The sequence below is a fragment of the Rhinoraja longicauda genome, chromosome 3, assembly GCF_053455715.1.
Source record: "Rhinoraja longicauda isolate Sanriku21f chromosome 3, sRhiLon1.1, whole genome shotgun sequence".
NCBI lineage: Eukaryota > Metazoa > Chordata > Chondrichthyes > Rajiformes > Arhynchobatidae > Rhinoraja > Rhinoraja longicauda.
In genome coordinates this window covers 75,855,264-75,871,619 of record NC_135955.1, presented here as the reverse complement: position 1 = coordinate 75,871,619, position 16,356 = coordinate 75,855,264, and the positions used below count along the sequence as shown (strand labels likewise).

The following is a 16,356-nucleotide window of genomic DNA, read 5'->3' as shown; positions in this document are numbered from 1 at the left end:
GTGCAACGAGACCTGGGTGTGCTTGTACATCAGTCACTGACAGTTAGCATGCAGATACAGCAGCCAGTGAAGAAAGCTAATGGCATGTTGGCCTTCATTGCGAGAGGATTTAAGTTTAGGAGCAAAGAGGTCCTACCGAAGTTGTACAGGGCCCTGGTGAAACCGCACCTGGAGTATTGTGTGCAATTTTGGTCTCCAGCATAGGTTCACCAGGTTAATTCCTGGGATGGCAGGTCTGACATATAATGAAAGAATGGGTCAACTGGGCTTATATTCACTGGAATTTTGAAAGATGAGAAGAGATCTTATAGAAACATATAATTTTTTTAAAGGATTGGACAGGCTAGATGCAGGAAAAATGTTCCCGATGTTGGAGTCCAGAACCAGGGCTCACAGTTTAAGAATAAGGGGTAGGCCATTTAGGACTAAGATGAGGAAAAACTTTTTCACCCGGAGAGTTGTGAATCTGTGGAATTCTCTGCCACAGAAGGCAGTGGAGGCCAATTCACTGGATGTTTTCAAGAGGAAGTTCTTATGAATTTAGCTCTTAAGGTTAAAGGAATCAAGGGATATCGGGAAAAAGCAGGAATGGGGTACTGATTTTAGATGATCAGCCATGATCATATTGAATGGCGGTGCTGGCTCGAAGGGTCTGAATGGCCTATTCCTGCAGCTATTTTTTTTCTAAGATCAATGGAGTTCTGTTCTGAAGGATTTAATGTCTGTGGCTGAGAAAAAGCATCCACAATAGTATTCTGTATTCCGTAATAACTTCTGCATCTGTAGACATTGGTGAGCATTGTTGGGGTCATGCCGAACTTCCTAAGCCTTCTACAGAAGTAGAGATGTTGGTGATCTAATGATTTTCCAGTCTCTCGGGCAAGGCAGACTTCCTCACCAATCTCCATGCAAAGAATAGATTTACAAATTCTGGGTTGAACAGTGAACATGCCAAATGGTTGTAAACTAGCATTTCCTGCAAGAGGCTTCCACTGAAACATGTTCAAGGCATCTTCAAATGTCTTGAAGACACTTTCTAGTGCAAAGGATTTTTTTCTGTCTGAATTTAACATTGTATGTAACTTGCATTGTCTAACTTGTTGAATCTAGGGAGCTTGCATTCTGCACATGTTGAGACATTTTTTGACTGATGAAGTTTTCCAAAGTGGGCTGGTTCGTTATCTACGGAAATTCAGCTACGGGAATACCAAGAATGAAGATCTGTGGAACAGCATGGCCAATGTGCGTGTTTCTTCTATTAGCTGAAAGTTGGTTTGTATAACCATTGAAGAATTTGAAGGAAAAAGATCATTCTGAAAAATATTAATGCTTCAAGAACTTCTACTTAAATTCTTAAAATATTTCACCTAAATGTTTTTTCTTCTTGAATCCATTATCTTGATCATATAATGGCACAGTAGACAAATTAATCACGTGATGCATAAGGGGGCAATGAATGGTTTGCTCAACGACCCACTCCAGAAAGTCTCAATAGCACAACAGATCTAGGTGATGTGGAGCCTGCTCATGCCATGCTAATTCCCTTTTAATGAGCACTGAATTAGTCCTCAAGTGCTATGAAGACCTGTTTCTACATGTGGCATGTGCTAATATTCATAATCTATAGGTGCCTGGACCAAAATCGTGAAAGTGGCAATTGGATGTGCATGGCACATCTTTGATGCCAGGCTCAGCACGTCTGCTCCCCCGTGATTAATATTGCAGCCCATTGTTATTGATAAGTCTTTACTTCAAACCAGATTTTATCTGAACCCAATGTTCAGGTTATTGCACCAAGAACCTACCAAATCATCTACTAGACAAACCACATTGGTCTTAAAAATCTGTCAGTAATCCTGAACATTTGCATTCTGCAATGCATGCAGCAAAGTCTGGATCTTGTGTTTTTAAACAGTTGACAGTATGATCGGAATCAAGTTTTGGCCAGGAAAATCTAGCAAGCATTATCCCAGGTATTGATTGTCTCTGTCATCTGATTCTCTTTTGGAGGGGAGTAAAACAAACACAACACTAAACCATAGATTAAGCTATAATGTACCCAACAGGAAATAGATGGAATAATTTGTTATAGATTGAGGTAATTGCAAGGATCCAGATACATAGTAATCTTTATTAATTAACCTCATTTGGCAGCATGATTACTTTGCATGGAAATTCTACATCCAATTTCTTTGTCTTTATTTGCTTCACCATATTCTTTACTGTTTACTTCACATGCCCTGCCCTTTGTTATTTTCACCAAGTGATACACAAACATTTTATTTGAAGTTGTTGAAGCATTTTGTAACCTAACCCATAGTTTGGTGTCGTGTTTGGTGCCCTTGACATTCGTTCTAATCAAGAATTTGTCTATCTCTGTCTTAAAAATATCCACTGACTTGGCCTCCACTGTGGTAATGAGTTCACAGATTAACTACCATCTGACTAAAGAAGTTCCTCCTCACCTCCTTTCTAAAAGAGCACCCTTTAATTCTGAGGTTATGACCTCTGGTCCTAGACTCTCCCACCAGTGGAAACATCCTTTCCACATCCACTCTATCTATGCCTTTCATTATTCTTTAAGTTTCAATGAGGTCCCCTCATTCCTTATATCTCCCAATTAGAAATGCCTAGAAACATAATAACTGTCATAAAAGTTCAATGGGAAAATATGACAATTTTCTTTTTTAATATAATCTTGGATTCAGAATTTAGCTTAGCCATTGCACTTGAAAAATGACCTCTTGTAGAGTTTATGTTAAGGTAAATTAAAATAATAATATTTTGAATTCTCAACAGACTTGTACAAAGGAAGACTTTACTTCAGGTGAATTCTGTTACAGTGGTTCGCAAGCCGCAAAAAGTGCTGTAAGATATGATCTTTACCAAAATATTTTGTATTTATTAGATAATTCAATGACTCATACAAATCTTGTAGGTTCTCATAGGTACAATAAGTAGCAGGGATGCAAACAAAATTTCAATCCCATATTTACTACCAGTCTAGAGATTCATTAAAGTTCAGCTTACACTGAATCAAAAACCTTGATGTTAAAGGGAGCATGGGAATCAGGGCTCTGGAGTGTTGAAGGGAGTGAAGGAACAAGGATCCTGGTGTGTTGAAGGAGGAAACATAGAAAAATAGGTGCAGGAGTAGACCATTCGGCCCTTCGAGCCAGCACCGCCATTCAATATGATCATGGCTGATCATCTAAAATCAGTACCCCGTTCCTGCTTTTTCCCCATATCCCTTGATTCCTTTAGCCCTTTCGGAGGGGAAGCCAAGCTCCTGATTGATGTGTTTTGAATTTAGAGATGCAGCATGGAAATAGGCCCTTCAGCCCACCGAGTCCACACCGACAATTGATCACCCGCACACTATTTTTATGTTATCCCACTTTCGCATCCTGCACATCAGGGGCAATTTACAAATACCCACTAACCTACAAACCTGTACATTTTTGGAACGTGGGAGGAAGCCAGACTTTGTGGAGAAAATCCACTTGGTCACAGGGAAAATGTACAAACTCTGCACAGACAGCACCTGTAGTCAGAATCAAACCTTGTTCTCTGGCTCTGTGAGGCAGCAGCTCTACCGCTGTTAAAGGTAGAGTGGGAACCAGAGCTCCTGTGTGTTGAAGGATATGTGGGAACCAGGGGGCCGGTGTATTGATGGGTGTTTGGGAATCAGGCCCTTGTACATTGAAGAGTATGTGGGAACCTGGGTGAGTTGAAGAGAGTAGGAACCAGGGCCTTGGTGCATTGAGAGGTGTATGGGAACCAGGCCCTTGTGTATTCAAGGGAGAATGGGAACCAGCACTCAGTATCCATGATCTTGAACCACTGGAATTTCTGAACAATAATTCAGCATTTTTTACTGTAATGTATTTGATGAAGAACCCCATGCTTAACTGGCATCTGCGCTTTGTCATTTCTCAGTACCGCTATGCAGGAGAACATCTAGACATTAAGGAGATTATGAACACTTGGACACTTCAGAAGGGAATACCAGTAATAATTGTTGAACATAATGGAACTTCAGTCAGGCTCCAGCAAGAGCGCTTTCTTAAGGGAATTTTCCCAGAGGACTCTTCATGGGCCTTGCTACAATCCGGGTACTTATTGCTTGTTTGTTAATAGTTTTCTTTGTAATATTTTGAAAATGTTATATAATGAAACAGGAAATGTTTGAAACATTTGGTCAAATGCTTGCAACATTTTAGGAATCAACAAAAAAAATTCATTATCTTTTGCAGCTACCTCTGGCATGTACCACTAACTTATATCACAAGCAATTCTAAAACAATTGGTAGACATCTTCTGAAAACTAAATCTGGTAAGAACGCTAAAACTTACAATAGAAGAAAAACATTAACTCAATCATATTTAGTGTTTTGAATAATCTATCCAAATACTTTATGCAATGCTTTTTGATATAAAACTAATTTTATTTTCTTCACTTTGGATACTATTTAACTTATCTTTGTAACAACTCAAATAGTTTATATAGTTATGATATCTAAAGCACTGTCACAAGAAGGATGATGACAGTAGGGCCATAGACATAGTCTAAATCAACTTCAACATGGCCTTTGACGAGGCTGTAGTTGAAGGATAGATCACATGGGTTACTAGGGAAAGCTAGCCAACTAGATACAAAATTGGCTTCATGGTAGGAAGCAGAGATTGGTGGTGGAAAGTTGTTTTCCAGACTGGAGGCCTGTGACAAGTGGGGTCCATTGCTGTTTGTCATCCATATCAATGATTTGGATTAAAATGTACAAAGCATGATTAGTAAGTTTGATGACCCTAAAATAGGTAGTATTGTGGACAATGAAGATGGTTGTCAAGAATTACTGTGGGATCTTGAGACAGGTGACTATATCATAGGAAGTAATCGAGGAAGTAATTGAGGGAGCTCCAATTACATGATTTAAAAAACATTTGGACAGGTAAATGGATAGGAGAGGTTTAGAGGGTTACAGGCCAAATATGGCTAAATGGGATTAGTTTGGATGGGGCATCTTGGTCAGCATAGCTGAGTTGGGCTGAAGGGCTTCTTTCTACAATATGACTTTATAACACAGTCACAGTGTGAATGATTGTTCAGGAATTCATATGGTTCAGTATATGGCTCATTGTAAACTACTGAAAATATTGCTTACATTTGAAAACAAAGTGGAATCTATTCCATTTAAATCATTATGTCTAGATACTGATAATAAAGGTGCAGCTGACCATCAGTTTGACCCAATAAGTTCATGAGTTCACCGCAGTGAAATGTAGCCCGAGTTCATGAAGCCCAAGGCATTACAAAGTACTGAACAAGTCATGTACTTATGAAGCCCTATACAAAAGCAGGGCTGAGTTTGACACAATACAAGAGAGAAGCCAAAGGGCCATGGGGTTGAACTCAGGAGTTCAGACCAAGCATTGGCTGGAATGCATGAGGTAGAACTAGGCTAGTGTTTTACTTAAACAAGACAGTTGACTCTTTTCGTGCAGGAAGGAACTGCAGATGTTGGTTTAAACTGCAGATAGACGCACAAAGCTGGAGTAACTCAATGGGACAGGCAGCTTCTCTGGAGAGAAGGAATGGGTGACGTTTCAGGTCGAGAACCTTCTGACTCTGTTTCTTGGCTTAACACTAATTAGGCAGATGACCTTCAACTAACAGCAAAGCAATATAGCAAAAGCTTATAAGAACATAGTTTGAATTTTCTGAAGTCCTTCTGGCAATGTTATTCTTTTTTTTTATTTCCAAAGTTTGTGATGAGTAATTTGGTTGCTTTGTTCCCCTGACAATAACAATAACCATATTGCAAATTATGAACACCGCAGCATGCCAACAGTGCCAAGGGGCACTGTGTAAATGAAAATTCCCGTATTTATGATTTGGACTGTCAAGTATGAACAGTTTTTTTTTGTAGATTATCTTCATTAAATCTATTTTGTTTTAACTAGATCACATTGAACTAGATGGAGAAGCTCAATGGATAAAATTTAATGTGGACATGAATGGCTATTACATTGTACATTACACGAGAGGTGGATGGGATGCCTTGATTAATCTGCTCGATCAGAACCACACACTTCTGAGCCAGAAGGACCGAGCAAATCTGATTCATAATGCTTTCCAGCTTGTCAGGTACTGTTGATATTCTATCTATTATTGTTTGTATCTTTCACATACTAAAGTCACATTTTGTGGATTGCAATGTATCATTGAAATTGTGCTGTATGTGGCGAGGTTTAGTAATGTAACCGATTAGTAACAATAAAGGATGTACTATTATGCAACAGTATCTTCCAAAATAGTGTGTATAATATGTAACTGCTTGTCATATTGAAGTGTGTAGGAAAGAATTGCAGATGCTGGTTTAAATCAAAGATAGACATATTTCTTCGGACTGATCATTGTGAAGAAGGGTCTCTACCCGAAACGTTGCCCATTCCTTCTCTCCAGAGATGCTGCTTGTCCCGCTGAGTTACTCCAGCATTTTGTGTCTATTGTCATATTGAAGTAATTGCTGCAGTTTAAAACTCCTGTTTATAGAGTAAGGGTTTTGCAACTTTTAAGTGGTAATCTAATGCGATGTCAGACTGTGACCCCATTTTCCTGCTCTGACTCCTGAAAGACTTCCGAACCACCACGTGTACTAGCATCAGACCATTACCCGAGCCCTCCTATTCTGGCTCAATTTATAGGCTCCTATTGAGTGCTTCCTGTTGGAGCTCATAACCACCATTCATTTTAAAGATAGACACAAAATGCTGGAGTAACTCAGTGGGACAGGCAGCATCTCTGGAGAGAAGGAAAACAACCAGCATCTGCAGTTCTTTCCTACACCATTAATTTTGTCAGTTTTAAAATCCTTTGACTTGGTGATGGCTTTAATGATATAAAAAACAATTTCTTGGCTCATTAATCTAGATGTAGGGAGGCACTTTATTTTTTTCAGAAATATTATGAATGGGTTTAATGCCTCACAGTTCCAGTAACAAGTTCAATTCTGACCTCTGGTGCTGTCTGTATGGAGTTTGCACATTCTTCCTATGCAGCATGTGTTTTCTCTGGGAGCTCTAGTTTCTTCCCACATTTCAGGAATTTGCAGGTTTGTAGGTTAATTGGCAACTGTAAATTGCCCATAGTGTGTAATTGATTGGCAAAATCTAGGGGGAGTTGATGGAAATGTGGGAACAATAAACTGGGTTTGGTATTGAATTAGTGCAAAGGGGTGCTTGATAGCCAACATGGACACAATGGCCAAAAGGTTTGTTTCTGTGCCATATGACACTAAAAGTTCATAAGTAATAGGAGCAGAATTAGGCCATTCAGCCTTTTGAGTCTACTCTGCCATTCAATCATGGCTGATCTATCTCTCCCTCCTCACCCTATTCTCCTGCCTTCTCCCCATAACCCCTGACAGCTGTACTAATCAAGAATGATTGACTTTTAATAATAACCATCAGTCATCAAACAATATTTGATACCAAATTGCACTTAAAGAAAGTGCTCAAAAGAGAAAGATTTTAAAGAAGCAAAGAACATTAGCAAGTGGAGAATATTAGGGCGGGGATTGCAAAATTTATGGCTTAGAAACATAGAAAACATAGAAAATATGTGCAGGAGTAGGCCATTCAGCCCTTTGAGCCAGCACCACCATTCAATATGTTCATGGCTGATCATCCAAAATCAGTACCCCATTCTTGCTTTTCCCCCATATCCCTTGATTCCGTTAGCCCAAAGAGCTAATTCTAACTCTCTCTTGAAAACCTCCAGTGAATTGGCCTCGACTGCCTTCTGTGGCAGAAATTTCCGCAGATTCACAACTCTCCGGGTGAACAACAAGTTACCAAATCTAAACTAAGATACTTCAGGAAGTGTTGAGGAACAAAGGGAACCAAAATCACTTGTTAGCATGCATTGCAACCATGGGGCTGATGAAGGCATGGCCACCTGTGGTGGAGTTGATTAAAAGGCTGGAATTGGTGAGCTTCTGAGGATGCTCTGGTTTCCTCATCTCATCTGGATTGAGGTTACTGTAAATTACCTGAGTGCTGGAGAATCTGGGTGTAATGGGTGAGCACAAGAGAGAGAGAGTACATCAGAGAAAAAAGGAAATAGGATTGATTGGATTACTCAGAGTCCGCATCATCTAATAGGGCTGAAAGGATCCTGTGTTGTCAGAAAATATGTAAAATTATTTCTAAGTTTGGAAGGCTGGAGAATATTTCAGATGTAGGGACTGCTTGGATGACTTTGAAAATGGGGGTGTTGACTTTCATGTGGAACTCCTTTAGCAGGAGCCATAGCAGGTCCACAAGCACTGGCTGTAAGGAACTTGGTGCACGCCAAGACATTTGCAACAGAGTTTAGGATAACTACAAGGTTAATGAGAACAGAATGATAACTTGTTTATAATGATAGTCAAGTTGCAATGAAAACATTTTATCAGCCAATGAACTGAGGTGATCCAGAGTTGAGTGATGTCATCATGTCATGATGTCAGGAATTAGACAGTCTTACGAACACTACAATTTTATAGTCCTTTGATCATCTCTGGGTTAGAAATATCATGTAGGTTACAAACAGTCTGGTTTAATGTCGGACAGATGTTAGAGAGAGGTGTGGAGTCTAATGAAGGGTCTCGACCTGAAACATCGCATATTCCCTCTCTCCAGAGATGCAGCCTGACCCACTGAGTTACTCCAACATTTTGTGTATATCAGAGGTATGGACTCAGTGGCCATGGAGTAGAATTTGTAAGGAGGATGAAGGCCAGTTCTTTGTCCACCATATATTTCTTTTGAGAAATTTTATACATAGACATTGCTAAAAGCTTGTTTTTGTAGGTCTCACACTTGCTAATTAATCCTTGCTTCATAAACCTCCATTGCCTCTTGCTATGAATGCAACCTTGTTTATCAATCCTTCTGCTGCTTTACTATCCATCACACCCATTCCACATCTGCTTAGCACCAGCAGTGACCTGAATGGGAATTTCTTGTCCTACTTATCAAGATCATGAGAGGGAAGAAAAAAAATCTCGCTTTATTGGAAAATACTAATGAAATATCCTTCTTGCTGTGTTTAGTGCAGGAAAACTATCACTTGACCGTGCTCTTGACTTGACCCGTTACCTCAGACATGAGAATAAAAGCATCCCAGTGTTACAGGGTCTGGGGTACCTGCAGGTATTTTACAGAATGGCTGTGACAAGAAATATCACTGATGTTGCCACCAATCTAAAGGTAAGGTAATGTAGATCATATATTCTACTTGACTAATGCCTTTTCATAGAGAGAAAGCTGGAGTCACAAAACAGTTGACAATTATCTAATATAAACGAAGAAATTTAACATTAATGTCAACTTGTTATGTACTTCTCGGTATACTTGTGTCAACCAGCTTGCACATACTCCTTGACTATAGTAAATACATTAAAGAACCTCCTCTAAGCAGGTTTGGTATTACAACTGTGCATGCCCAGGTCATGGGTCATTTGGGATAAGCATTCTCTCCAGCTGAGCTACTGTGTGTACACAGACCTGGATTTCATATGTATTTTCCAGTTTTGCTTCTTCGATGTAAGAAAATACTGCTTTCAAAACTATTAACTAGGTGTATTTATGGGTCATTTGTACAAAATTACGATGATTTTGATGATTTAATTGGCTTTTCCTTGGTTGCTTGCTGGCCTACTTCGGTGAGTGAGTGAGATCGTGACGATTAATAACAACCATTTTTTATTGTTTTTGTTTGGGGGGGGGGGGGAGAATGAAATGAAATGTATGATTTCTATAACTATCAATAGATAATATGAAAAGTATTTCTTGACTTCTGAATGTACCTGTGTAGGTAAAGTTGTGTAGTATAAAACCTAGTCACAAGTCTCCTGACAAATCATGTCTTTTCTGATTCCTATTACATTAGATAATTTTAATTAGTATTTGACATTCTAATTTTCAGTTATAATCTTGTGATTGTATAAATTAGTTCAAATACACTTGCACCATTTTATTTTGCATTGTAACGTCGACCCGAAACATCACCCATTCCTTCTCTCCAAGATGCTGCCTGACCTGCTGAGTTACTCCAGCATTTTGTGATACCTTCGATCTGTACCAGTTACAAATCGAATTTGTAATTATGGTTACAGATTTGTACCATAATTACAAATCGAATTTGTAATTATGGTTACAGATTTGTACCATAATCTGCAGTTATTTTCCTACACAATCCTGTGTTGGTGAGGGTCAGAGTGAGAGATGAGACCAGTTTTGGTTTAATTCACCAACCAGCAGGGGCCGCTGGAGAGTGCTTAGGAGAGTAAACTTGTAAGCGCTTCCTATTCCCAGGCATGGTTGCTGGGTTAATTGTAATAAAAACAAAAATTGCTGGAAACATTCTGTAGATTAGGCAGCAAATATGGAAAGTGAAAAACAGTTAATGTTTTCAAGTCCAAGAAGAGTCTCTGACCTGAAATCATAACTCCTTATCTTTACACAGATGCTGCCTAATGTTCCAGTATTTTCTGTTTTTATTTCAAATTTCCAATATTTCAAGACAGGTTATTGTCATATGCACAAGTACATTGAGGTATAGGTATGATGAAGATCTTGAGTGCAGCATCAGTTGATCTTTAATTTAATTCTGCAGTTTATTTAATTTTCATTTAAGGTTACATTCTTTGTAATGTTCTGCTGAGATCAGTTAGCTTATCCTATACCATAGAGTAAACTGACAACTTTTCCAACTTTTCTGGTTATCAAAGGCTTTCTGAAAGTCTAGATACACTACATCCACTGGCTCCTTCATCCATTTTACTTGTCACGTCCTCAAAAATTCCAGAAGATTAGTCAAGCATGATTTCCCTTTCATAAATCCATGCTGACTTGGACTTATCCTTTTACTGCTATCCAAATGCACCGTTATTACCTCTTTAATAATTGACTCCAGCATCTTTCCCACCACCGAAGTCAGGCTAACTGGTCTGTAATTCCCTGTTTTCTCTCTCGCTCCTTTCTTGAAAAGTGGGATAACATTAGCTATCCTCCAATCCACAGGAACTGCTCCTGAATCTATTGAACATTGGAAAATAATTTTTTAAAAATTGTATTATTTATTTCTATAATTGTGCTTTAAATGGGCTATAATAATCCTTTTGAGATTTGCTGCATGCAGTTTCTGGTGCAGCATGAGGATTTGAATGCATATCATTGTTTATGTTTCAGAACTATATTCTGCAGTTTTTCAAGCATCTAATTGACAGTCAGACATGGAGCGATGAAGGCACTTTGTCAGATCGGCTGCTACGGTCCAATCTCTTGGAACTTGTCTGCGACCTCGAATACCTTCCTTGTGTTCAGAAGGCATTGGCTTATTTTAATCAGTGGAGGATGTCCAACGGTACCTTGAAGTTAGTAATGTGGCAGCATAGCTTCTACTCTACCTTCTGATTGTTTGGAACAATAAAACATTATAGCACTTTATTGTAATTTTGAACAAGTCTCTTGCAGTGAATTTCTCTGTGGCACTGACATTATTGGCTAAAAGTAGCAATGGAAGTTTTGTTTTTGGTGTTTTTTTAGAGAAAATTTCAATTTTGAGGATACAGCTTATTTTTAAAAGAAAATCCAATGAAAACATTCGGCGTTACTGGGAAGAAGGCGGTCAATAACATTTAATCTGAAAGACAACTCCTTCGGTATACTAAACTACATTAAGAAAGAGTGTCAAACATTTAAGATGTTGATCCTGGTGATTTCTCATGCAGTAGGAGTTCACAGTTCTGTTGAGTTGCATTCTTTGCTGAATTAAAAATTAGTTTGAGTTGTATTACTGGTAAATTAGACTGTTTTATAAATTATATAGACTTGGGAATAATCCCAAAGCAGTGAATTAAGATTTCAAATAATAACAGCATAAAGCTTCAATATTTATTAATGTTTTGTTTTAAATGTAATTATCCTGATGCTGAAGAATCACCACCTGCATACCAAAAAATCCCTAAAATTTGGCAAAGGACTACCTTTGTAAGCATGCATATAAACTCTTTTCATATGTGTATTCTACAGTGGAGTTTAATGAACAGAAGAAGTAGTTTACTAAGCACGTTATTGTTGATATTGTAGTTTGCCAACAGATGTCCTGGAGATCGTATACTCTGTGGGTGCTCAGAGCAGTGATGGATGGGACTACCTTCTGATGAAGTACATGCAGTCAGTTTCAGGGGCTGAAAAGAATAAAATTGTGTCCGCTTTAGCAAGCACAAGAAATCCAGAAAAACTGGCACGGTATGGAATTTATTTGTATGTCATCAGATTTTTCTGTGGGATCATTCATGGTGAGTCATCGTTAAAGAAGTCTAAAATGTCAAAGAGATTAAAATTATGTCTGCTTTCCAGAAAGACTGAACTAGTTTATCAGATCTCCTGTGACACTATTATCAGTAAGACATAAATCATGTATCTGCAAATGCTCGTATTTCAGTGCTGCAAGAAAGGTTTACATCTGTACAGAGGGGTTGGAATGAGTATTAATTGTGCTCGGATGTGCAGGAATTCACATTTCATGGAATTTTCACTGTAGGAGCAAACCATATAACCAAAGTGATGTCAGATGCCATGCACAACCTTCTTTCCACCCTACTTCATTGGTCTCCATCAGTATTCTCTGCCTTACATGTTTGTCTAATTTCTTCTTAAATGAGTCTCTCACAATTTCCTTAAATTTCCATTTTGGTAATAAGTTCAACATTCTAATTACCCTTTGAGTAAAGAAGTTTAATTTGATTCTCTTATTGGACTATGAGGTGGTGCAGCTGATAGAGCCTCACCCCCAGTGATCTCGGGTGCTCTGTGTGGAAGTTACATCTTCTTCCTGTGACTACCATTTTTCCTCCAGCTGCTCTGGTTTCCTAACAACAGGGATTGGTAGATTAAATGGCCACGTTAAATTGTTCCAAATGTGTGGACAGAAAGGTAGATAACATTAGTTAGCATAGGTTAACTGTAAAAATGGGAGCTTGATGTGTGGTCTGGATTTGGTGGGCTGTATCTATATGACTCTGAGCGACTATTTTATATTTTAGCCCTTGAGAAGCAAATGTACCTTCCTCGATACATATATATATCTATCTAAGCAAACCTCTGTACATATCTAATCAAACTCCTTCATAATCTTAAAGACCTCTGTAAGATCATTACTTGGTCTTCACTTTTTTAGAGTTGCTGTTCAGTGTTTTCTGAGATGTAACTTCTCAATTCTGGTATGCTTCTCATTCTGGACACAGCATTGTGCTGCAAGAGATGAGGCAGAATATTGTACTACTTCTGCCTGTTCTGAAATGTTGGATTTGGGACATTTATACATTAAAGCTGTGCACCTCTGTCAGCAGCACATTGACCTGGTAGGACATTGAAGCATCATCTTCACATTTCTTTGGGGAAACTGATCCGGGATCCCATCTGGCTGAAATATGCAATTCCCTTGAAGGTTAACCTGACTGAGGCATCATATATTGTACAATCCCCGCTGAACTCTTTCATTCTGTGATTTGGAAGCAGATATTTCTAAGATGGCCATTGCCATTGAGTATCAGTCAATGCTTTCAGGAAATACTGAATCTACTGTAAAGATAACATGGGGATGTAAATCTAACAAATTCTCCTGCTTCCAAACCTTGTCTCCCATTCTTACCACATTCTTCCTGGCATTCACTTCACATTGTAGCAGTTATTCCATCCAATAGTAGAACTGTATAATTCATCAGGTTTTCACATATTCTGCCCACAATATCTACCAACCAGCCATTCCCCACTCCTCTATCCCAATGGAACAATATTTCATCTTGCTGATATTTTTCACCAGTCCACATTAAAGAACTGAACAAACCACAAAGTGTTAGAGGAACTGGGTCAGGCAGCCCTGTGAAGGGAATGAACAGGTTATATTTGGGGTTGGGACCTTTCTTCAGACTGAACAGTCCCGACCCAAAATGTTGCTTGTCCATTTCGTCCAAGGATGGTATCTAACCCGCCTGAGTTCCTGCAGCATTTCGTATTTTGCTCAAGATTTTAGCAGCAGCAGTTCCTTGTCTCAACATTGAAGGACTGTCATCTTTGATTCACACCAGCAATTAATGATAGTTTTTGCAGCAGAGAATATTTCAATGAATATAGTGAAACCTGTTCGCTTGACCCACATTCCAATCCACAGTGACGCTCCAGTCCAGTCCAAATCACCATTGTTCCTTCAGTTCAGAGAGTAAAAGTATAATAATGAAAGGTAAATTTCAGAAGAGCATGTCCAACCAAATTTGAATTTGTTGAAATGGTAACAACAATGATGATGCAGTAAATATTATTTGTTTACATTTTATTGAAAAGGCTTTCAGCAGGATACCCCATAACCAACTAATGAGAAAGGTCCAATAATGCAGTCAGGAACAAGTAGCGGAAATGGTTGCTAATTGGTCTTCAAGTCCGAAGACAGAGTGGGAATTAAAGGAAGTATTTATAGTGGACGAAGGTGGGCAGAGGTGTTCCACATGGATTAGTGCTGGGACCACTACTGTTCACAATGTACACAATTTACAGTGCTATCACTTCTGCAGACTACAAGGAGCTGTTATGCAAAAACTGTCACCCAAAATGGGTTTGGCTTCCCCAGTGAAGAGGAAACCACATTGTGAACAGACATGCATTGTACAAAAACGGAAGTAAAACAAGCAAAATGCCGTTTAGTTTAATTTATTATTGTCATGTGTACAATGATACAGATACTGTAAAAAGCTTGTCAAATCGTAGAACACACAAGTACAATAAATCCTCTTCTGCAACAGCACTCAGGGAGGTGCCACATTCTGGCGCCATCTTGCAACTTCCAAGTCTCTGAAAAGTTTGATCTTGGCCCAGGGGGTATAAGCAATGTTTGATTGTTTCACAAGAAATGAATGTTCAGGGTTACTAGGAGGAGATTGGAACATCTGCTCATTACTTGTCCTTTCCTGTCATCCGGGAACAAAAACACTCTTTCCAGGTGAAGCAGCAAGTCACTTGTAGCTCTAACCATTCTGCGTACTGCATTTATACCTACAACTTGGTACGGTGCAGCCTTTGGGAGTCAACACTGAATTCAAAGATTTCTAACAACCAATCCAACACTGATTTTTGTTTTCCTTCCTCCTTTTCTAGTATTGAAGAATTCATTCTTTTCCACTAATTTAAACTTCTTCCATCACTGGCCCATTGCTACCTCTTTCAGACAGCAGCATCACCAAAACGTATCACTCAATCATTTCTGACCTCCACGCTATAATAGATCTTTTTTATTCATTCTACCCCAACCACTTTTCCCCCCAATTTTAAAGGTTTGTTTTCCCCCAAATTGTCTTGTTTTATTACATATCTCATGCATTTGCATTTTTTTTGTGGTGGTTATATGGAATGAGCTGCCAAAGGCGATAGTTGAGGCAGATACTATAATAAAATTTAAAGGACACTTGGACAGGTACATAGATAGGAAAAGTTTTGAGGAAATGGGCCAAAAGCAGGCAAATGGAACTAGCTTAGATGGGGCATGTTGGTCAGCATGGATGAGTTGGGGCATCTGGCCTGTTTCCGTGTTTTGTGACTCTACATATGAACATTTCATACAATTAGTTTCTGGAGCAGGCCATTCTACTCCTTGAACCAAAAATAATAAGATCATGATTTATCTGCTTGTAACAGCGACTCCGTGCTCCTGTCTGTCTGTGATAACCTTTTATAAGGTCATAAATGATAGGAGCAGAATTAGGCCATTTGACCCATCAGGTCTACTCCGCCATTCAACCATGGCTTATCTATCTCGTCCACCTAACCCCATTCTCCTGCGTTCTCCCTATAATCCCTGACAACCATACTAATCAAGAATCTATCTCTGCATTAAAAATATCCATTGACATGGCCTCCACACCCTTCTGTGGCAAACAACTCCACACATTCATCACCCTCTGACTAAAGGAATTCCTCTTCATCTCTTTCCTAAAGGAACGTCCTTTAATTCTGAGGCCATGACCTCTGATCCTAGACTTTTCCACTCGTGGAAACATCCTCACCACATCTGCTGTATCCAGGCCCTTCATCCCTTTATCAAGAATTTAATTTGCAAATTTTGTTAAATCTGTTTAGAAAAAAATCAGGTAAAGTCACACATAGACTACTTTGTAAAGTTTTGATTATCATGCAATCGTTCAGAAGCATTGGAGAGGAAGCAGAAAAGATTTACAAGGATGATATAAAAAATACAAGGGTATACATATCAAGAAAGGATGTGCATACAGGATATCTCTGGAGAAAAGAAAGTTG

The 16,356-nt window shown here is 38.9% G+C and overlaps 1 protein-coding gene across 3 annotated transcripts in view; it reads left to right on the top strand.

Annotated features, from left to right (window-relative positions):
- The window catches only part of erap2 (endoplasmic reticulum aminopeptidase 2), a 35,374-nt gene that overhangs the window by 13,037 nt on the left and 5,981 nt on the right, over positions 1-16,356 (top strand). For all 3 annotated transcript variants that reach the window (XM_078396463.1, XM_078396462.1, XM_078396461.1), the window contains exons 9-16: positions 1,111-1,242; positions 2,800-2,868; positions 3,940-4,115; positions 4,257-4,336; positions 5,965-6,148; positions 9,099-9,255; positions 11,239-11,423; positions 12,139-12,300. In XM_078396463.1, coding sequence (XP_078252589.1) covers positions 1,111-1,242; positions 2,800-2,868; positions 3,940-4,115; positions 4,257-4,336; positions 5,965-6,148; positions 9,099-9,255; positions 11,239-11,423; positions 12,139-12,300 — 1,145 coding nt within the window. The remainder of the gene's footprint in view (positions 1-1,110; positions 1,243-2,799; positions 2,869-3,939; positions 4,116-4,256; positions 4,337-5,964; positions 6,149-9,098; positions 9,256-11,238; positions 11,424-12,138; positions 12,301-16,356) is intronic.